The sequence below is a fragment of the Heliangelus exortis genome, chromosome 22 (assembly GCF_036169615.1).
Source record: "Heliangelus exortis chromosome 22, bHelExo1.hap1, whole genome shotgun sequence".
Classification (NCBI taxonomy): Eukaryota; Metazoa; Chordata; class Aves; order Apodiformes; family Trochilidae; genus Heliangelus; species Heliangelus exortis.
Window position 1 is genome coordinate 3,363,494 of NC_092443.1, and position 21,084 is coordinate 3,384,577.

Consider the following 21,084-nt stretch of genomic DNA (forward strand, 5'->3'; position numbering starts at 1 on the left):
AGTAATTTTGTGGGACCTGAAAAAAGCAGGCTGATTCACTAATGGTTATTTTTGTTTGGCTGATGCACTGGAGGACACTGGGCACCATCGTTTTAAAAATTCATAAGGGATGGTTCAAATGCATTCGTTAGGATTTCATTAGCATACAAGAGGCAGTTCTGAGTGGTAAAGTGCAGCCAATTTTAACTTGTATACAGCAGTGATCACTGCTATAGAAAATAAGTACATCTGTGTCTTTCTAGGAACATTACGGGTCTCTGCATCCTCCTGTCAGCATAGGCACAGGACCTATGATCCCACCTGCCAGGGGACAGTGTTGTAGACACTCACTAGCCCTGTGCAATAGGTAGGTTTAAAGAGAACAAAACAAAAAAATAATTCAGAAAAATTATTCCTGTCTGGATGTTAAAATGAATGACCTGAAAAAAGAGTCATAATTTTCCTTGAGTGTTATGTACATTTTGACAGAAGCAAATACAAGTTTTTCTTGTATTTGCTTGTTTCCATGTTTGAGTTAAAGAAAAGTTTAGAAGAAAAAAAAAAAGTTTGCATCTTCCTGCACAGACATTCCCTCCTGCTGAGTCATGGCAGGGATGGACATCAAGTTAGGCTCCAGGAACCTTTGGCAGAGCAAACTCAGCCTCTTCCTTTCCCTGTGGCTCACTTTTTCCTTCTGTGAAAGGGAGACAGTAGTTACCCACTCAGTCATCTACAGAACCTGACTCATTGGTGCACGTAAAACCTCGTCACAAAAGGAAGAGGGAAGCTGAGACAGCTCTCTACTCCTCATTGCAGCAATTGTCATCCCTCAAAGAACTAATGGAGAGTTCAGGTCCCACATCCATGCACTGAAACCCCCTCTGCCTCTCTGCCTGAATCTCCTGATGAACCTAACACTGATACCTTCACCTCCTCTACTCGTGATCCATTCTCTTCCCTAATAATATTAAACCCATAGGATGGGCTTGCTGAGTGTGTCTTACTGACTTAAAAATTCGTTTTTCAAAATAACTGAAGGTTTTACTCAAAGGCAAATTCCCTTCCATTGCTATGCTGAAGTAATTATACCCACAACAAAATTTATCCTGCTACAATTACACCAGTATTAGCCTCCACCTTCACAATACGCTGAGATATTTTCCCAGGCTGCCGAATTCCTCTGGCTCCTCCAGGAGGCAGGGACCTGCTCCCAAATCCTTCTTTTCCTGCACCCCGGTGATTCTGAGAGCGACCCGAGCCCTCCCTCTCCTCGGTACGATTTTCCCCATCGGTGTTGTAGCTCGACTCCTGCCTCCCTGCAGCCTCCCCGACTCCTCCCAGGAAGTCTCCGCTGCAGATGAAGCCTTCCAGGGCCTGGGAGAGGGCGGTATGAGAGCCAAAGAAACCTGGGCGGTTGTGCCAGACTTTCTCAGCGTAAGGCAGCGTGGCCCAGCTTGATGTAAGTCGGATTTATCCCCTTCCCCTCTGAATCCCCTCTGGGAGCTGCCGTGTGCCCACATGTGTGCGGTTGCTGCTCCATTCACCCGTGCTCCCACCCCACGCTGTGACCCCTCCAGGGAGACCCTTGTCCCCACAGAGGCTTTTTGTCCCCAGCACCATGGAGGTGCTTGGGGAGCACTGGGAAAGAGGGGACAGCTGGTGACCCCTGGCAGGAGGTGGTGAGTGGTCGGTCCCCTCAGTGACCTTTCAGGTGTCACCTCCGAAATGCTCAGGGTGCTCCCAACTGTGCTCCCCACCAGGGCAGCACAAGCCCCGGCTCCTTTCCTGAGAGCATATGTACAGTCCAGTCTGAAATGCCCAACCAGGTGAGAGGCTCCTGGAGCCTTTCCCAGGCTTTTTGACTCTCTGGTGACTGATCTCACTCCAAAATACTGTCCAGGGCTGGAGAGGTGAGGCAGAGTCCTCTGCCCTTTGTCCTCTACCTTGACCCCAGTGCTGCCTCTAGATCTTTTGCAGGAGTACTGTGTACAGCTCTTAGCCCAGAGCTGTAGTTTTCTGTAATCCAGTGAAGCCCTTTTCCCTGCCATCTTTTCATTTTGTCACCTTCAGGGTTAGTCCCCTCATTCCAGTACTCCAGGACATTTACTTTGTGTCCCCCCACATCCCAGCACCCATCTCCAACACACAGCCATGCCATGCACAGGGATGAAGTGTGTAATTCTCCATCCTGAGCAATATTATGCTGTGCTTTCCCATTTTTCCATATATGGAGCCCTTTTTACCCCCCTGGATAAAGAGATGTGAAATCCCTCTGGCCTCAGCTGGCAGCAGCTTTGCACTTGTGTTAGAAATAACAAAATACAAACTGTGAGGACTCACATCCTGCATGTAAGGATGGGAAGCACACTTAAGAGTACTGAGAACTTATCTGTGGGCTACATCAGGCACAGAAATTAATTTGTCTGGGGCCTCGAAGGAAAGATAAACACCAAAATAACTTCAGAGATGGAAGGTGACATCTTGTTAATCGGAATGAAACTTGTGACTAAACAGCCTGTGGCTGCATCAGCTGAGAGACGAGAGGTTCTCAAAAATAGCAGCACTCTTGCTTTGATTTTCTTTTTTGTAACCTTAAGAACAAGATGAAGGATGAAGAGGTGGGTTGATGTGGAGTAGGTTTGTCCAGCACCCATCCCTAAGGCCCCTTGTTTCACTCCCAGCTGCCCCACCAAGTGACAGCCCCACCAGCAAGGAAAGTGGAGATGCTGTAGGGAAGGAAGTGCAGAGACAAGAGAGACCTGGGATCAATGAAACAGGATGGGAAGATGATGTTGAATCCTGAATTCCCAGAGGATGCCCTCTCACTGGTGTCCATTCTGCTTTCCCTGGTGCAGAGGAAAGCAGGGGGAGCCTGGAACTGGGGGCAGAGGAGGCAGAAACCATCACTGCCCTTGTGATCCTGACTTGGTGTCTGTCGTGGCACAAACACAGTCTTGGTGCTGTTTGACGTTGCAGTGACAACATCCAAAGCAGCTTGTTCCCCCTTTTCCTATCTGTAGCAGAATAACCACAGCTTTGGGTCTGGGCCTGCACTGCATCCCCAGGTACATGGAACATTTGCTTTGCCCCTGTAGCAGCAGAGTGAATCTCACACCCCTTTGTTGTTTTTTTTTTTCCCTGTGGAATGCAGGTCCGTGCCCGCAGGAGTGAGACAGCAGGAGCTGTGGCATGCTCAGGAGAGTGGGACCCTCTCTGCGTCACTTCTTGCTGGAGAGGAAGAGCAGTGCTGCATATAGCTCACACTCCAATGAGGTATTGAATGCCCAACGTGACTCTTTCTGGCCAGCAGCCTGATCCCTGGCTCAGGTTGCAGCGGTGTGGAGCCCAGGAGTTGGCCTTGGCAGTGATTGCAGACAGGGCACATCAGGAAAATCCACACTGGTGCAATCTCCTCTGTACCTACTTATTCCCAGGCAGCCTGTTTAAAAGGAACATCTCATAAGCAAGAGGATAATCTTCATACAGACGAAAGCTCATTGTTTGTGGGGTTGTCTCACCTGACAGTCTCTTCTACTAAAGCCTTTTGAGTTGCAAAGCACTTGGGAAATATCAGCATCCCTCTTGGAGATACAAACACACCAAGCAAGGAAATGACATGCATCAGGGAGCCAGTGGTGGAAGGTTGTGGTTGCTAAGTCTTCTACATTTCCACTCAACAGGCAGATTGTAACTGGAGAAATACATCATTTGGTTTGTGGAGCAGAACAGGCCCAAACAGATTTGGAGGTTGCATGGCCCCAGGCCTGTGTTGCTCTCCAGCCTGATGGGCAGCTGCCCATGGCATCATCATGTAGGCTGGGAACAGGAAGGATGTCAAAAGAATAAAGTATTTGTCATTTTTCTTCCTGAAAGGGATGGGGGAGACAGGGCCTTTCCTCTGAACTGGGAATTTCTAGGCTTAAAGCACCTTCCCACTGACCCCCATCACACTTGCCAATGCTGTTAAATTCTCTGAACTGCAGCCAGCAGCAGCCACACCACATGAGAACAGTGCTGGGGCTGCTAATGTGTCATCTCCAGCTATCTGCTGCTTCCCAAGCCACGAATCCTTCTACTCCCATCAAAATCAGCTCAGGTGCCAGGTCTTGCTAACTGTATCCATGAGCTTGTGCAGAAAGTGGGGCTCCCCTAAACCCAGGGAGGCAGCGACTTCTGCTCACCCTTGGCTGCCTGCCCGGCACGACGGGGGAGCACAGAGTCCACCCAGTGCCCTCTGAAACACAGGGCTCCTCAGCAAGTTAGTTGCAAAGATCCCTAGTGAGGGCTGCAGCTGTATAAAAATCCAAAGATCTCAACACAAAAAATCCTTGGGTCACTTTTCAAAGTCTGGTGCAACCCCCTGGGAACGACAGAGGTGAATAGGTAAGTGGGGAATTACTGCTGCAGCTGAGCCTGGGGAGGAGGAGGGCTGACCTGGTATCCCCCCACCATCCCAGCATGGCAGAGCCCTGACCCTGTCCTGACAAATCCCAGGCCTGCATCTCGCATCTCTGCTGCTCTCACGTGTTCTCCTCCTGTTCAAACATCTTCCATGTGTTGTGCTGATGATCATTTTCTTGGCTCGTTGCTTCAGACGCCCTCCTCGCGTCCCCACGCTCTCTTTCCTTGGTGCACTGAGCATCTCTTGTCTCTGGTTTCCAGTCCCTTTGCTGCCTGGTTATCTTTGCCCCACACTGTTGAGCTATTAAATTCTGCCTCTGCTGCTTTTCATCATCCTTGTAATAAATTCCCCATCAAGCACATCTGACACTCTCCCTCTGTGCTTATCCATCTGGAAGGAGGATTTTGCTCTGAACGTTTCCTACTGTCCTTCTCACCCCTCCCAGCCATGATTCATGTGGAAATTGCAGGTCAGTCAGGGGAATGGTACCTTGGTGTTTCCATACATCAGAGTGACCTGACTGCTGTGCTCTCCTCTTACAGTGGCAGTGGCTGCCTGGATTTGCCAGGAACTTCAAGTACAGAAATGAGCATTTTAAGATACAGAGCACCAAAGGCTCCAGCAAGCCAAAGTAGTAAATACTCCTGCTGCTCCTTAGAGCAGTGTGGAATAAAAAACCAGTCTTCTAGGAAAAGGGATTGTAGCCTGTAGAGAACAGGAAGGTCCTTCCAATGGAGGACAAGAGAAGCTCTGGAAAGCAAAAGCCTGTGATCTGGGGTCATTGGCCTGGCTGTTACAGTTTAGCTGAGCTCATTTGACTCTATGATTTATTCCATCTGAAAATGAGGTTTATGGCATTGCCAGCTCCCCAGTGAGTGTACACACGCTGCTTTTGTTCATTTGTTTTCTCAGTTCTTGTTGAAACTTGTAAATGAAACATCCTCCTCTGCCAGTTCCCATCTGTTTGATCTTTCATAAAAAGAGTGTGAAGCTTTTTCTAGAAACCACTGCAGCAGCATTCCTGCTCTAAGGTTGGTCAGCAACAGCAGATGAAGCAATACTGCAGGGCACACCTTCTGTTGGGAAAACCATACCTGGGGAGGCCACGTCCCCTTCACGTGCGGCCCCATCGCCATTAGGAAAAGCTTCAAACTCACTCTCTTTCTCTCCCTTTGCAGGCAAAAATGTCAAGACCAGTGCAAGCTCGGAGGCTCGAGGGCATAGATAAGAATATCTGGTGAGTTTAGAGAATATCTGGTTTACCTTGGTGGTAGATGTGGTTTTAGGCAGCCTCTCAGCAGACAGGAACCACCACAGCCACACAGAGGGGAGCAGCAGCCTCCTCCAGCTGCTTTGCATTTGCTCAGGAAGTGCATCAGGGCCTCTTTGTCCTGGGAGAATTTGCTCTGGCTCAGTTCTGTACCTGCTGCTCACACTTTATGCTGTATTAGGTGTTCCACACCATGCTGCAGGAAGGCAGATGGGAGCACCTTGTAATGTGTTTCACTCCATCTGACCCATCCACTGGAATGATGCCAGCAGCACCCAAATCTGAGCCAAGTGGTTGCAGCACACTGATTGCAGCCTGGTGTCTGCTTCAAGCCCACTCCAGGGCACTGCAAGCAGAGAGGCAAGAGAAGGGATGCTGCACATGCTGTTCCCAGCCTGCCTGGCACAGTGTGGCATTGGGGAAACTGCTTGCTTGAAGATCTTTAAATGGGTTTTCCCTAAAACTCAGCTGTGCCTGGTTTCAGCCTACAAACTGCTGATGAGCCAGCTTTTGGGTGAGACAAGCACAGAGTTCAGCCTCCCTTTCCATCTGCAGAGGCCTTTACAGTGCCTAGTTGCTAAATTTTGTAGAATTGGTATGAGCTTGAAAAGACCTCTCCTGCTGAGTCTGGACTGTTCAGAAGTGGTGTGCAGCTTCAGCTGTGACCACAGACCCAGGCAGCACAATGGCTGTTTCCTTCCAGAACAAATCAAAGCCACCCTCAGTGCAATCATACCTCACCCTTGTTTTAATTGAAACAGGTTTGAAATGACCTGTGCTTGGTCCTGTCTGCCTGTGAGCAGCAGGATGGCTCCACAGCAGGGACACCAACCTCACTCACTTCCAAAGGGGTGCTGGCAAATGGAGCTGGCACCAGCATACTCCCTGGATGTCAAAATGCTTGTCTTTCTCTCCCTTTCTTCTCTCCAGGGTGGAGTTTGTAAAGCTGGCTGCCACCTACTCCAAAGTGAACCTGGGCCAGGGCTTCCCTGACTTCCCACCACCAGATTTTCTGAAGGAGGCATTTGAAAGAGCCCTCAGCAGGGAGAAATACATGCTGCACCAGTACACCCGTGTCTTCGTGCGTGGACAGACCCCCTCCTCAGCAATGCCCCCTCTCTCCCCGTTGGCCCTGGCTGCTTCAGGGCTCACCAGGCAGCAATACACAAAGCAAACCCTATAAGGCAAAACATGCACACAGCCTCAGCCCAGGCTCCCTGCACCCAGGGCTGTAACACCCTGCTTCACCAGCAGCCCTGCATGCTTGGTCACAGGGTGCTTGACTGCCCAAGCCCCTTCCAAGGACTCTTCCATGTTTAAGGAGGTTTCTGCAACTCAGTTCCCACTTCTCACCCACAGGGTCATCCACCTCTGGTGAAGATCCTAGCACAGCTTTTTGGGAAGCTGCTTGGACGAGACCTGGATCCTCTGACCAATGTGATGGTGACTGTTGGGGCATACCAGGCTCTTTTCTGCTGCTTCCAGGCTTTCGTTGAGGAAGGTGATGAGGTAATCCAAGACCTGGGCTTGTTACATAGGCAGCCTTCCCCAGAAGAGCCCTTCCTGGCTGTGGGTCTGCAAAGGGCAGGTTTTCATAGTTCTTTTGCAAAGCAGGGAAGGTTTTATCTCCAATTCTACAGTATTTGAGCTTCCAAAGAAAAAAAAAAAATTGCTGCAAGGCACTGCCTTATTTCTACATATGGCAAAAAAGGACTAAAATTTCCTGTCCTTCTCATTTGTCTCTTCACCCATCGGGGATGGCCTGAGCAGGGCCAGGAGGGTGCTGCCACGTTCCTTTCTTCCAGGTGATAATCATTGAGCCCTTCTTTGACTGCTATCAGCCCATGGTGAAAATGGCTGGTGGGACACCCGTGTTTGTCCCACTGAGACCGGTGAGTGGGTCAGAGCAAAGCCCTCAAGGAGGGGAAAGTCACAGTGAAGAGATGAGTGGTAAGCAAAGTGCAGCAGTAGCAAAGCAAGCCGAGATTCCCCTCTGTTCTCTCTAGAAACCTTCAAAAGATAGAAAATTGATGTCTAGTGCAGACTGGCAGCTGGACCCAGCTGAACTGGCTTCTAAATTCAGCAGACGGACAAAAGCCATCGTCCTGAACTCACCCAACAACCCTCTGGGCAAGGTAATGCCTCTGTCCTTGCTGGGGCTGATCCCAAGTCTTGGTTGGGGTGCTACAGCTCACCCAGCCACATTTGCAGCGTAGCAGTCACCCAAACCATCCTTGCACACAAGGAAAATGGGTGCTGTAGGAATACTGCATGCTGCACACACTCTTAATGTGGTTTTAAGCCCATCCTGCTGTGCCAGCAGTGGCTTTGCCCTGTGAGACCATCACAGGCTTGGCAGGGAGAGGCAGAAGGGGCAGGCAGAGACTGGGAAATGCTCCTTCTGCATCTCTGCTCCCCTCCCTGCCTGCTGCAGGTGTTCAGCCGAGGGGAGCTGGAGCTCATTGCAGAGCTGTGTGTGAAACACGACGTCCTGTGCATCAGTGACGAGGTGTACGAGTGGCTGGTGTACGACGGGAAGGAGCACGTCCGCATCGGTACGGAGAGAGGCTCAGCTGAGCCTGGGTGTCTTCTCGGGGTGCAGCATCTTCAGGGAAGGAACTGAATTGATTTGGCTGGGGTCTCCTGGTAATTACTGAGATCCAGAGCAAAAAGCCCTTTAGCTTCAGTGAAACCGATTATTTTTTTTCCCCCCTTACGTTGTAAAACCACAGTTTTCTGGGTGTCTCTAGCTTTGGGACATTCATTTCAACATGAGTTCAGAGGCCTGTTCTTCCTGTTGCAGTAACATGCAATCACCTTGTTGCAGGGTGAAGGTGCTTGGCACCTCTGGAAACCCCTGGGGCTGGGTACATGCCTATGAAAACACTTCATTACAAAGAGATGCTCTTGAGAAACCTGGCTGCCTGCTCGGGATGTGCTCTGGAGCTCATCCAGGTGAAAGATGTGCTATGAACACAAGAGGCCACCACGGGTTATGGTGGGCAAAGAGCTTCCACCGTGTCAGTAATGCAGCCCAGAAGTGAGCATGCTGAGCTGTGGTATCACTGTTCCTCTTTTGTTTTCTTGCCAGCCAGCTTGCAAGGGATGTGGGACCGCACGGTGATCATCGGGAGTGCTGGGAAAACCTTCAGTGCCACTGGATGGAAGGTGAATTCCCCATCCCTTTGCTCCAGAACATGGGTCCCCTTGCCACAGCGTGGCACTGGGCACTCTGCTGCCACACCCTCAGCTTTGAGTCAGATCTGAGAGTACCAAAGCTGATTTATGATAGCCCTGTCTGAAAAACACAATTAAGCCAGCACAGGCAAATAAAGGGGAGCCCAAGCAGGTAGCCAAAGACTTACAACCTTCCTCCTCCTCTTCTGGCTACAGGTGGGCTGGACTGTGGGACCTGACCAGCTGCTGCGGCACGTCCGAACTGTGCACCAAAACTCAGTGTACCACTGTGCCACAATTGCCCAGGTAAAGTGGCTCCCTGCAACTGGCCCTGCAGTTCCCAAATGCACAAAGCAGCAGTGAGAGGGTCCTTCTGCCCATGGCTGATCCAAAAGGCACAGCCAGGGTGATGTGTGGTGCCCTGGAGAGGTTCCTTTCCTCTCGCTGCCATTGGCTCGTGCCTGAGAGGAAGGGGAGAGTCCAGCCTGCCTGGGGTATATTCCTTATTTTGCACTGACAAAATCAAGAGGACATTTGAAAGGGCTGGAGGCAGAGAACTTAGCTTGGTGCACTGAGAAATCACCCCCTGCTCCCTAATCACCTGTGAATTGCATCAGAGCAAAGACCTCAGTTGTCCAGCAAGCCTTGACCGTCTTCCCATCACGTTCCTCTCTCCTCACAGGAGGCTGTGGGTCAGGGTTTCCAGAGGGAGCTTGAGCTCTATGGGAAGCCAGAAAGCTACTTTGTCCAACTACCCAAAGAGCTGCAGCAGAAGAGAGACTGGCTGGTGCAGAGCCTGGATGCTGTGGGGATGAAACCAATCATCCCCGAGGGCACCTACTTCTTGGTGGCAGACATCTCCGAGTTCAGTGAGTGGTGGAGCAGTGGTTTTGCTCCAGCTGGGCTGAGGATGGGGAGGGGACAGCTCAGAGTGGCACTACTAGCAGGGACAGGGACCTGCACAAACCACCAACAAAGCAGGGACCAACAATAGTTGTGTCCCCCATCCAAGCTCCCATGGGCCACGGGTTTGGGGCTTGGCTGAGGCACCCAGCAGCATCCCCAACCTCCACGCTGCTGTGCTTCTGCAGAATCTGATGTCCCTGATGTCCCCAACTCTGAGGAGCCCTACGACTACAGATTTGCAAAGTGGATGGTCAAGAACAAGGTAAATGCATCTCTCTTTCTGCCACATTTGCCCCAGGTGGCTTTGTGCCCTCCCTGCTGGCTGTGCTCACAGGAGCCAGCAGCATCTTCTGGGCTCTGCAGCTCGTCCAGGGGGTACCCAGGGTGTCTGTCTGTCAGCAGCTGGCATCAACCCCAGCAGCCTGACCTCAAGCAGAGTGAGCAGACAGGGCACCAAGAGCACCTACAAGCCCATTTGAGAGACTTGCAAGGAGTAAGTGGAAGGCTTAACACAAGCTCAGAAAGAGTAACCTCAGCTCCACGTTTTCCCTTCCTAGGGAATTGCTGCCATCCCTCTCTCTGCTTTCTACTGTGAGGCCCACAAGAACAACTACAACCATTTTGTCAGGTTCTGCTTCGCAAAGGTGAGATCTGTGGCAGCATGAAGGAAGGTGAGGTTGGGAGCAAGAACCAGTGCTGGTTCAGTGAGATGAATGCCAAGAAGAAATGCAGAGAGCCTTGGGTGTTAGAGCCTGTGTGGAGCATCACAGATGGTTCAACCCCTCCTGCAGGCACACGAATCAACCCGGGGACAAGAGGTGTGGCAGTGCCACCCTAAGGTTTTCCCCCCAGCATCCCACATCTCTTGGTCAAGGCAAGCAGCCTGCCTGGTGTGTGTTTAACTGCCCAGGGGCTGTCCCTGCCCCAGTGGTGCTGTTCCTCTCATACTGAGCAAAAGGCATTTGTGATGTTCAGACTGAGAACAGGAGGGTTTTTTATAAATGTTGGCTGCAGAGAGGGAGAGGGGTTTGGCTGAACTGAACCAACTGAACCTGCTGTCTTTGTTTAGGAGGAAGCCACACTGAAGGCAGCTAATGATATACTGCAAAAATGGAAACAGGAGAAAACCAGTCCCTGAGCACACTGGAGAGAGAACGAGGCTCTCCTTCGTCCTCATTTGCCACAACTGCTCTTCCTCCTCTTCTTTTGCTTGGCTACAAACTTTGGGACATTCTTATTTTTGTGCTTTCAACTACATTTTCTGTCAGACAAACGGGTAAGAGATTTGCCAGGCCCTGAGTCTGGGGGACACTTTCTGTCACTGTGAAATGACTGCACTTTCACAGTCATTATGTGAAAGTGAGTCTCCACATCTGCTGCCAGTATTCAGTGTTCCTTCTTAGTATGTTTAAAGACTTTGCTAATCAGTTCTGGGATGCATTCAGCAAAACACAAGGTAAGGATGGCTCCTGGGGTCTTTTTCTCCACCAAATTCTGAACAGATGTTTTAGAACCTACCTTAAAGGCTGTTCTGGTTACTGGGGCTTCTCTGGCTCCACATCCTCACTCACATACCCCAGGGTGCAGGGCAGCATCTCCACCAGCATTCTCACAGGACTGTGCTCATCAGCAGGTTGATTCCTATGAACCTGAAAATTATCAACCCAGTGAAATGCTGTTTTCCATAATTGGCATTTTTTCTTTTTTTTTTTTTTTTTAAATCTGCATCTCAGAAGAAAGTGACCACAGAATTGGTAACTGGCTCTCCCAAGGAAATGGGCTTTCATAAATAGCCTGGCTATATCCAAACCTTCCCTGTGCACCCCCAAACCTCCCCCCATACTTTGTCAGGGCTTGACAAGCACAGGCAGTGGCTGGGGAGGAAGGGCTCAGGCTGCTCCTGCTGCTGGTGACCCCCACAGCCTCCCACCCACTGGGTTGGTGGGGTAACACGAGCAGTGTTTTGGAAGGTAATTCTTGCATCATTCTTGATTTAAAACTGGATAAGAATGTAAACCAGCATCATCAGTCACGCAGGAGTGATGTGCAACAGCCCGTGTGATGTTTGTGGAGGTTTATTAAAGATTAATTACTGCAGTTATTGAAGACTAAATGGCTCTGTAATGATTACCAAACTGACACAGCTCTCCTGAAGAGCTGCCTGTGCAACACCTGTGTTGTGTCCTGTGGTGGTGGGTGCTTGTCCCACCTGGGTCAGTGGGTAGCAGCTCCACAGACGTTCTGTTTCAGACTGCATCCAGTGGTCCTGATCCCTTGGGGCCAGAGCTGCACTGTCCCACAAGGAGGGGTGGAGAGAAGCAAACACCCACCTCCTGCCTTCACCCATGGCAGGGGCTTCCCCTCTCACCTGCTGGAGCATCCTGGGTGGGTGAGGGTGCTACTGGAGGACATTTTGCCTCCCTACTCCTGCCAAATGCAGTCCCTGGAAAAGACACACAGACAGGAATTGACATTACTAACACGCAGATCAACTGCAACACTCCTATGTGTGCAGACCCTTGCTCACACCACACAGGGTGCATTCCCCCTCATCCTCCAACACACCTGATGTGGGTGTCCAGATTTAGGCCACCCCAGCTCCTCCACAGAGGGGAATTTCATAAAATCCTGGAATGTCAGGTTGGAAGGGACCTCAAGAATCCTCTGGTCCAACCCTTCTGATATTATTGTTTACATGAAACATCCCAGCACCCCGTCGAACTGAGACTTAAAACCTCCTAAAGCGATGGAATCCACCTCTTCCCCTGGGAGGCCATTCCAGCGTCTGACTGCCCTCACGAGGAAAAATTTTCCTCTGCTGTTCAAATGGAACCTCCCCAGCAGCAACTTGTGCTCGGTGCCCCTTGTAAATGGGGACTCTGCATCTTTGTAGCTGACCTTCAAATACTGGAGCATCGTAATTAGGTTTCCCTTAAACCTCTTCTCTTCCCGGCTTTTCTCTGCCTCAGTTTCCCCCGCAGCGCTCAGCTCCCCCCTGAGGTGAGGCTCAGGCTGGCCCCGCCCCCTTCTCCCTATTGGCTCACCCGCTGTAGGGCGGGCACAAAGCGCCCCTCTGGACCAATCAGCGCCGCCGAGGGGCGTGCCCGGAGGAGGTGGGGGAAGAGGGTGCGGAAGATGGCGGAGAAGCGGCCCAGAGGCGTGGAGGTGCGCGGGGTGCGTGGAGGGGAGGGTGTGCGGGCGGTCCCTGAGGGGAGCCGGGCGGTAAAGGCGGCTGTTTCCCGCAGGTTGAGGACAGGAGGGTGGACTGGCGCCGCTGGAAGCAGGAGAGTAAGGCTGGGACATCCCCCTGCCCTGGGGGGGTGAGGGGCGGGCAAGGAAAGCGGGGCTGCCCTGCGCTGTGCGCTCGTTGTGCAAAACATCCCGCGTTCCAGGGAAAGCCGAGAAGAAAAAATGGAAGGAAATGAGGCTACTGAAAAAACTGGAAAAGCAGCGGATGCGGGAGCTGGCAGAAAAACAAGCTAAGAAAGAGGAGGAGCAGAAGGAAGATAAAGGTGAGGCGGCTGAGCCCCTGTGGGGAGGCCTGGGCTGGAAGAGCCGAAGAACTTGGGTCTGAAAAGTCAGTTTTGTACATGGATAGGAGAGGTGATGCTCTGCTGCCCAGGTCTGATACAGATCATCCCACAGGTGTGAACATGGTGTAGCATGTGAGACCTTATTAAGAGAAAACCTGTGGCTAAAAGCTAAGAAACAGGAGCTGTTTGAGGGGTTTTTTTTTCCCCCATGACATGGTTTGAAAGCTAGGACAGAATTTTTAGGAATTACTGGAATAAGAGGGTACAAACTGATTTTTCAACAAGTTTCCTCCTTAAAAGGATGCCTGCCCCTTACAGCTGACAAGTCAGAGGCCGAGAAGAAATTCCTAAAGGGAAAATTTCTTCTGTCCTACCCCTCTGAACATTTAAAGCAGTAAATCAAATGCTGTATATATACCACTGGCTCTCCTCTGATCACACTCCCTTCCCCCAGGGCGTCACTACACGCTGAGCATTGCCCTGCCAGGCTCCATCCTGAACAATGCTCAGTCCCTGGAGCTAAGGACCTACCTTGCTGGACAGATTGCTCGGGCCTGTGCCATCTTCTGTGTGGATGAGATCGTGGTGTTTGACGAGGAGGGAGAAAACGTAAAGTAAGGAGGAGCCATCTTCTGCAGAAAGCATCTTCTCTCTGCTGTCTGTTTCTTCGGTCTTTTAAGCTGAGACCAGGGAAGAACTGTGCATTCTCAAGCAAATCCTTGAATGCCACGATTAAAGGGATCCCTGTGCCACTGGGAAAAGATGTTGACCCAACTGTCCTGGCAATTAGGATCATCCCCCAGAATGGGAATGACAAAGCAGCAGAGGATCAAGCCCTATACTCTTATGGCTTGTGTACATGCTAATGGAAGATGAATTCCTGTTCCCTCAGCTTTTCACTGGCCAAGCAATGGAGCTCTGTAGCATCCACAGATGTATCAATACACAGATACACAAAGATAAAAGCAAAGCAAAACTGGAAAAGGTGTTTTGTTTACAGAGAGTTCCAAATTAAACTTCAGTCTCTAGCTCTGGAGTAGCCCCTTTTACAAGTGGTCCCATTTATTTTCGGGGAGGAAGGGAGGGCAGCTTTCAGATTAAGGAGCAAGGGGCTTGGTTTTCTGGAAACCTGGCTATGTGGGGCTGTGCAGTCTCTTGCTGAGTTCACAAGCTGCTTTCTTTCTCTTTCAGGACTGTGGAAGGAGATTTTGAAGGAATTGGGAGGAAAGGAAAGGCGTGCGTGCAGCTGGCTCGGATCCTCCAGTACTTGGAGTGCCCTCAGTAAGTCCACAGTGGTCACACTGCACATCAGAACTGACTGCCAGAGGCTATGGGAGCAGGAGCCAGACTGTTTATCCTGCACAGTTATGCAGGATCTGATTGTTCCATGTCTGGTTCAGGAGTTTTAACTGGAAACACAGTAAGTGCAGGATACAAGCTGCATGCTACGTCAGTGATAGATCAAGGACTTGGAGAAAGTACTTTGAATCAATACAGGGCTGGAATTGAGGCTTGGATTCCAAAGCAAAAAAACTGGTTTCACATTTCAGCTTTCTCTGACAACAGGTACTTGAGGAAATCCTTTTTTCCAAAACATGAGGATCTGCAATTTGCAGGTAACAGTTCTCTCTGTCCCTCCCTGAGCTCTGGCTCTTGTTTTGCATGGGATGCTCAGAACTGGATGGCTTTTCCCCACCTCATGGTGCAGGCAGAGCAGTTGCACTTACCCCTGTGTTACCAGTCTGTGTCCTCTCCTTAGCAGCTCTTTCCCTCTGTGCTGTTCTAGGGCTCCTCAATCCCCTGGACAGCCCCCACCACATGCGTGTGGATGAGGACTCGGAATACCGGGAAGGGGTCGTGTTGGATCGGCCAACTAAGCCAGGCAGAGGCTCTTTTGTCAACTGTGGGATGAGAAAGGTATGTCCATCTGGCACCCACAAATCCCAGAACAATTCCCTCTGTCTGGCAGATGTGAAGCAGGCAGGGTGGGCACTGCTGGGTTTTTGAAGGCTGTGGAAAGCTGGCATGAAGTTTCATGCTGTTACTGTCTTGTCCTTTCTGGCTCATTAATGGCTGGAGCTTCCCAGGTGCTGGTGAGCCTTCCCTTTCCAGCACATCATTCCTTCTCTGCTGGAGTTGAACCCTGGAGCAGCAAAATAAGTCTCAGACTGCTGACCCAGCTCCCCCTGAGCCTGCTCTGCAGGCTCAGATCACAGAGCTCCTCATTCCAGCCATTCCAGCCCTGGGCCAGGACAGACCCTCACTTCCCCAGAGGGTTCCCTTCCTCCCCAGTACTTCCAGAGTACCCAACACTGATCCTGACTGTCCCTGCAGGAGGTGCAGATTGACAAACAGCTGAACCCTGGTCTGCGAGTCACTGTGCGCCTGGAGGAGCCCCAGAACCCAGGTAACCTTCTGCTCTGCTGAATCTGTAAATTGCAGCCCTGCAGGAGTTGGTCCCTCCATACAACAGCCTTCAAATCACTCCTGTTTGAAAGCACCCAACAGCTCTGCATGTGCCCTTCACCCTACACACAATTCTAATACACCCATGCTGTACTCCCTAGTTAACTGGTTAAGAACTGCCAGCTCCTTGACCAACAACAAACAGACCAAACACACTTACACCCTGTCCAGAATGCCCTCAAAAGGAGCAGTTCTTGCTTGCACACCCAAGCAGTGCCGTGCCCCAGAAGAAACTGCTGCATGTGGCTGGTCAAACCCAGCTCTCCCTAGAAGATCCCAGGGCTTGTTCCATCTCTTTGCTTCCCTTCCAGAAGCCAAGGTGCGGAAAGGCACCGTGGTGTCCTCCCACCACCCTCGGACAGTCTCAGGCTTGTACTGGGGTTACAGCGTCCGCCTTGCCTCCTGCCTGAGTGAGTATTTGCAGAAATTCTCAGCCATGTCTCTGCCTGGGCTTCCACACCCATTTCAGGCCCACTGGCTGCATGTCTGCAGCACACACTGACATAACTTTCTTAGCAATCTTGTTTTGTCTCAAAGGCAGCTCTCGCAGCTAGGAGCCACATGGCAATCAGATTTAAGGGCTAAAACTAGGAGCATGAATCACCCCAGTCACCCACTGGTACTCTACCCTGTACTTCCACTCACCATTGCACCAGTTGTCCATGCTGTAGCAGGAAATGAGTTGGTGCTCTCCATTTCCATGACAACTACCTTCTGTTCCTTCACATCAAAGCCAGCAGTAACTTTGAGCTCAAGAGCCCTGCAAAATCCTCCTATTTTCTGATTGATTTGAACTCTTACAAAAAAACTGTAAGCCATTAGGTAAGGAATGGCTCCAGCACCCATTTGAGCTTTGAGGAAAAGGTGCTGCAGTTGAGAAGGTGCCAGACACCAAATGATGTAGGAAAGAGGAACTGTTCTTCTGATGCACTAGAGGCACTGAAAAGCAATTCCTCCTCCTACTGCTGCTACTCACCTGTGGAGTGTTCCAGCCCATCCAGAAGGCAAACAGCATGGGCAAGGGCACCACATGAGCAACCCCATCTTGTGTTTGTTTCCCAGGTGCTGTGTTTTCAGAATGCCCTTTCAAGGAAGGCTACGATCTCTCCATTGGCACCTCAGAGAGGGGCAGCTCCGTGGACCAGGCCAGTCTCCCCTCCTTCAGGTTTGTGTCCTGCCTGCTTGGCCCCACACAGAGCCTTGTGGGGGTGACAGAGCTGCCCTGTGCCCTTAGTGCTCTCCTAGGCAGGAATGCTCCTAGATACAAGTGCAAGACTCACCTCCAGGCTCCACTGCTCCCTTTAACAGCAAGACACATACTGCTGCATGTCAGAAGCTGGGAGAAGCACCCCAGGACAAAGCCAATTCCTTTCTTGCTTTCTGGAGTTGATAGAAGGGACTGTCACATTGGCCAAGTGCTCTGGGGCTTTGTTAGGGTTGGGGCTGCACTGATGATTGCCAGTAAGGGCAGCATAGAGGGGTTTGAACACAGACCCAGATACCTGAACAAAATAAATGAGTCAACTTCAACTGCAAGAGCAGAGAGAGCTGTTTCTGTGAAGCCAACTTTTAATCTATTTGAAGGTTTGATGTTTAATCTGCCTTGGTACAGGGTAAGAACTGCTCACCCTTCTCACCCTGTCCCTGTGCTCTTCCCTAGGCATGCCCTTGTTGTCTTTGGAGGTCTTGAGGGCTTGGAAGCTGGGGTTGATGTGGATCCAAAGCTGGAGGTCACCGACCCAAGTGTCTTGTTTGACTTCTACCTGAACACTTGTCCCAGCCAAGGCAGCCGAACCATCCGGACAGAGGTAGGGCAGGTGGCTCAGGGTGCAGTGCCTGTGTGTGCAGAGCAGCACTGGTCCTGCCTGGGGCAGTGACACAGCCTGTGTGTCCCGTGGTGACACCTCAGCAAAGAGCAGCTGGCTCCTGAGACAGCTCCTGTCCTGAGACATCAGTGGTTCTGACTGTCACCCGGGTCTCTTCTAGGAAGCGCTCCTGATCTCTCTCTCTGCACTGAGACCCCACATCCATGAGGCTGTGAAGACACCCCGAGAGAGCTGAGGGGAGGAAACCACTGACCTTGGCATCAGCTGAGGAGTGCCTTGGGAAGGGGCTGACTGAAGCTGGGCTGCTGGGCAAAGCACTCCAAGAGCCTGGCAGGGCCAAGGCACAGCGTGACTAACGCTGGCAGTGCAGCAAGTCTGTGCCCTCCTGCCTGCAGGGGCCAGCCAAGGGCTGGTGGCTGCCCTTCAGCAGCTGGGACAAGTCTGGGGTGGGGAAATAAAGCAGTGTGGAACCCCAGCTGCCTTGGAATTCTGTGAGTGTCTTGGTGGAGAGAATGGGCACTTTGTGTCAGATCCTGCATGCTCAGTGCCCCCCAAAGCCGTGTGACTTCAGACTTAAACTAAGTCAAAACTTAATCCTTATGCCAGGAAGCTGTTCCTGTCACAGGCAGCTTAACTTCCTCAGCTCCCTCTTCAACTCCAAAGCTTCATCCTTCCCAACAGCAGGAAGGGCTGGAGCTTCAGTTGGGCTCCCTTTCTAATGCCTTAAGCTCTGCTTACAGTGAGCTCCAACAGGAAAACAGATGGAAAAGTTGGCTTTGTCTTGCCCCCACCTGCTGAGATATTCAGGGCTTTGGTAATAGCAGATAAGAAGCAACCAATACTTTGGGGGTTCAAAGCTTTACTGCTAAAACCATCTTTTGAAAGTAAACAATCAAACAGTCCTTTGGCCACAGAAAAAGGAAGCTCTCCCCCCCCCGCACTCATCTTGCTCCCATCCTTCTTTACTAAGTAAAATAAATTCAGTAACTTCCCTTTGCATCTTAACAAGCCACAGATAAAGGGAGCAATTACAGGGGTACATTGTACTGCAGACAGAACAAACTGAAGACCCATGATGGTGTGAAGTACCCAGGAGCCTTCTGCAGGACCTCCCTAGGGACCTGCCACCTGTGCATATTTCACTCTTAAATGAAACAAGGGCAAGGGTAAAGAGGCATTGGTTGGATTCTTACTTCCCACATTTAAAATTACACAAGGAACAATTATTCTGCAGACAACTGCTGTGAGTCCCTCCCCAGGGGATACCTGGATTTGTTTAGTTGGGATTCAGTGCTTGTTTCCAGCTGTGATGGCTTTCAAGTTGCTTGTTCTTTTCAAGATGTTTGGGACAAAAAGGAGCCCTGAAGCTCGCTCAATGCTCTCAATGGGAACCAGGAATCGTTCCAGGGGGATTTTCTCATCCACAGGGCTGTTGGGCATCACATAAGAGCGCAGCTCAATCTCCCCACTCTCCTTTTCCAGGATAAGCACCTTGAAGAAATGGGTGGGGACGGCCACGTTGTTCTTCCCAATCACCTGGTACTTGACATACATCTTCCCATCAGCCTCCATCCTGCACCAACAGCAACATCCAGTGTTATTTCCCAGCTTGATGCCACATCCACCCCCTCAGCCCTCAGCTACTCCCCCCAAGAGAGCCCCCATAGCATGGGGGAGAAGCAGTAGTGTAAAAACACCACTAAAACACAGGCTACGTGACATGGTGGGGGCCTGAGCTGTGTGATGGGTCTGCTCCCCCCAGTCCCTTTCCTGCAGTCTCTCTCCAAGCTGTTTCCTGAAGAGATCTCAATGTGAGACAGCAGCTCTTAGTGCTGCATCAAGGTCTTTGCACATAAAGTCAAGCTCAGAAGTGGAGACCTTGGAAGCATTATTCTACAGGAAAAGGGTATGCAGTCTAATTTTAGCCTAATAATCTAGTAATGCACTTGATTGCTGAAGACTACAAACAAAAATGACACAGTTAATGTTGTAACTCAAGAAAACATGCCTTTACTCATGAAATAATGACCTGGAATGAGGCATGCACAAATTAATCTCAGTCTTAAGCAAGTATCCTTCCACAGAGCCTCTGCACACAGCTGGTCTCCCTTACAGAGCAGGGACTTGGCAGATCACTCCCATGTGGGAGCTGCACCCCTCAGCCTGCTCTTTCCTTGCCCAGCACAGTGCATCTTTCAAGCAGAATCCCAGTCTGGCTCTCCTGTTTTACCTGGGCAGGTAAAGGGGTCCTGTGCAGACGTAGACATTCTTGTTGCTTCTTGCTAAGCCTCTGCTGTACTTCTCAAGGTTATTCCAGGCATGCTGGTTTAAATGAGGATCCTAGAAATACAACCAGGGTGAGACAGGCAGCCAAGTCAATCAGTGGGGAATTTCCTCATTGTTAAGAAGAATAACACCTGCCTTTACTATAACACGTCACAGCACTCCAAGCACGTTCCAGGTCATCTCCACTATTGCTTCTGCTCTGGACACTGTGTACACGAGGTCCTGCTTTGCACACGCAAGAACAGAACCCATTCACCTCAGACCATGATTTTTTGCAACAATAATCTCCCTGCCTGTTCCGTTTTGCTCCTGCAATCACCCGTGCTGAGCAGCGTCTCTCTCCGCTTGAGAGAAGCAGCGCACAGGAGGGCACCTTTGCAGATCCCTCTGGTTGGGTTTAGCAGGAAATCCTACACCCTCCAGCGACTTTGGATTCACTCTTTCTGCCTGAACCACTACAAGGACAAACCCACGCAAGAGCCGCAGAGGCTTCGAGCAGGGTTGGAGCAGGGAGCAGCGCCCGTCCTTGACCGCGGGCAGCTCCGCCTTCCCCTTTCCCCCCTCCCCGGGAGGCACGATCCCTCCCGCTGCCCCTCGGGGGGGTGATTCCTACCTGCGGGGCGATGTTGCTGAGGTAGAAGGTGTCCCGCATGGCTTTCTGGCTCCACTTATGGTTGGCAGCAGCGGCCAAGTGCCCGCGGTCGAAGCCGCTGCCGCGGTAGTCGGCGTTGGTGGCTCGGTGGTACTCGTGGACCGAATCATCCTCAAGGAATTCGCAGTCGCCGCGGTCGGAGGTGCCGCTGAGGGTCTCCCGGTTGAGCTGCTCCACAACCCAAAGGGCGCTGCGGCTCCGCGGGTCGTAGCACAGCACGTAGGACTCACGGCTCCGCAGCTGCGCCAGCCCGGGCAGCCCGTACTTGGTCAGCTCCACCCGCCCGGAGCCCGGCAGCGCCGGCGGGCCGGCCGCAGCCACCACGGGCACCACGGGCAGGCGGGCCAGCAACCCCTCCGCCTCATCGCTTTGGGACCCGCGGCGAGTGGCGAGCGCGGCTCCCAGCCCCGCGCCCAGCGCCAGGGAGGCGGCGGGCAGCACCCACCGGGCCCGCAGCACCCATCGGGCCCCCAGCATGGCCGCGTTCAGCCCCGGCGGACCCGCTGCTTAAACGGGCCTCGGCTTCCCCGCTCCGCCCCGAGCCAGCGGCGGGGACATCGCCGCTTTAAGGGCGAGGGGGCGCCTCA

At 51.6% G+C, this 21,084-nt stretch overlaps 3 protein-coding genes and 1 long non-coding RNA gene across 5 annotated transcripts; 2 read left to right on the forward strand and 2 right to left on the reverse strand.

Annotated features, from left to right (window-relative positions):
* Positions 1 to 2,446: 2,446 nt before the first annotated feature.
* LOC139806333 (uncharacterized) lies at positions 2,447 to 5,895 on the reverse strand. The gene is made up of 2 exons (XR_011730219.1): positions 5,645 to 5,895; positions 2,447 to 3,418 (listed from the first exon to the last, which is right to left on the reverse strand). It is a non-coding gene; the product is annotated as an uncharacterized lncRNA (long non-coding RNA).
* On the forward strand, positions 3,131 to 11,835 carry KYAT1 (kynurenine aminotransferase 1). The gene is made up of 13 exons (XM_071765761.1): positions 3,131 to 3,252; positions 5,560 to 5,618; positions 6,582 to 6,732; positions 7,011 to 7,160; positions 7,457 to 7,543; positions 7,658 to 7,786; positions 8,086 to 8,206; positions 8,743 to 8,819; positions 9,045 to 9,134; positions 9,511 to 9,697; positions 9,920 to 9,996; positions 10,292 to 10,378; positions 10,804 to 11,835. The coding sequence occupies exons 1-13, from the start codon at positions 3,169 to 3,171 to the stop codon at positions 10,870 to 10,872; spliced, it is 1,368 nt and encodes a 455-aa protein (XP_071621862.1). The 5' UTR covers positions 3,131 to 3,168; the 3' UTR covers positions 10,873 to 11,835.
* Positions 11,836 to 12,822: 987 nt separating this feature from the next.
* Positions 12,823 to 18,034, forward strand: SPOUT1 (SPOUT domain containing methyltransferase 1). 2 transcript variants are annotated; one of them, XM_071765773.1, is made up of 12 exons: positions 12,823 to 12,899; positions 12,980 to 13,022; positions 13,127 to 13,246; positions 13,722 to 13,881; positions 14,459 to 14,548; positions 14,834 to 14,883; positions 15,054 to 15,184; positions 15,602 to 15,674; positions 16,045 to 16,143; positions 16,796 to 16,898; positions 17,394 to 17,541; positions 17,720 to 18,034. In XM_071765773.1, the coding sequence occupies exons 1-12, from the start codon at positions 12,870 to 12,872 to the stop codon at positions 17,792 to 17,794; spliced, it is 1,122 nt and encodes a 373-aa protein (XP_071621874.1). In that variant the 5' UTR covers positions 12,823 to 12,869; the 3' UTR covers positions 17,795 to 18,034. The 2 variants fall into 2 exon arrangements, with proteins under 2 accessions (XP_071621874.1, XP_071621875.1); XM_071765774.1 differs by lacking the exon at positions 12,980 to 13,022 and having other exon boundaries at positions 12,824 to 12,899.
* A 726-nt stretch (positions 18,035 to 18,760) lies between these two features.
* Positions 18,761 to 21,057, reverse strand: ENDOG (endonuclease G). The gene is made up of 3 exons (XM_071765775.1): positions 20,459 to 21,057; positions 19,790 to 19,899; positions 18,761 to 19,132 (listed from the first exon to the last, which is right to left on the reverse strand). Exons 1-3 carry the CDS (start codon positions 20,972 to 20,974, stop codon positions 18,847 to 18,849), a joined length of 912 nt encoding a protein of 303 aa, XP_071621876.1. The 5' UTR covers positions 20,975 to 21,057; the 3' UTR covers positions 18,761 to 18,846.
* Between the last annotated feature and the right edge of the window lie 27 nt (positions 21,058 to 21,084).

Coding starts and splice junctions, on each gene's coding strand:
- KYAT1 (XM_071765761.1), top strand. CDS start 3,169: ATGCTCAGGAGAGTGGGACCCTCTCTGCGTCACTTCTTGCTGGAGAGG. Junction 3,253..5,559: donor ATAGCTCACACTCCAATGAG/GTATTGAATGCC, acceptor CTCCCTTTGCAG/GCAAAAATGTCAAGACCAGT. Junction 6,733..7,010: donor ACCAGTACACCCGTGTCTTC/GTGCGTGGACAG, acceptor TCTCACCCACAG/GGTCATCCACCTCTGGTGAA.
- SPOUT1 (XM_071765773.1), top strand. CDS start 12,870: ATGGCGGAGAAGCGGCCCAGAGGCGTGGAG. Junction 14,549..14,833: donor CAGTACTTGGAGTGCCCTCA/GTAAGTCCACAG, acceptor CTCTGACAACAG/GTACTTGAGGAAATCCTTTT. Junction 16,899..17,393: donor GCCAGTCTCCCCTCCTTCAG/GTTTGTGTCCTG, acceptor GCTCTTCCCTAG/GCATGCCCTTGTTGTCTTTG.
- ENDOG (XM_071765775.1), bottom strand. CDS start 20,974: ATGCTGGGGGCCCGATGGGTGCTGCGGGCCCGGTGGGTGCTGCCCGCC. Junction 19,900..20,458: donor TCAGCAACATCGCCCCGCAG/GTAGGAATCACC, acceptor TTGTATTTCTAG/GATCCTCATTTAAACCAGCA. Junction 19,133..19,789: donor GGACCCCTTTACCTGCCCAG/GTAAAACAGGAG, acceptor CTGTTGGTGCAG/GATGGAGGCTGATGGGAAGA.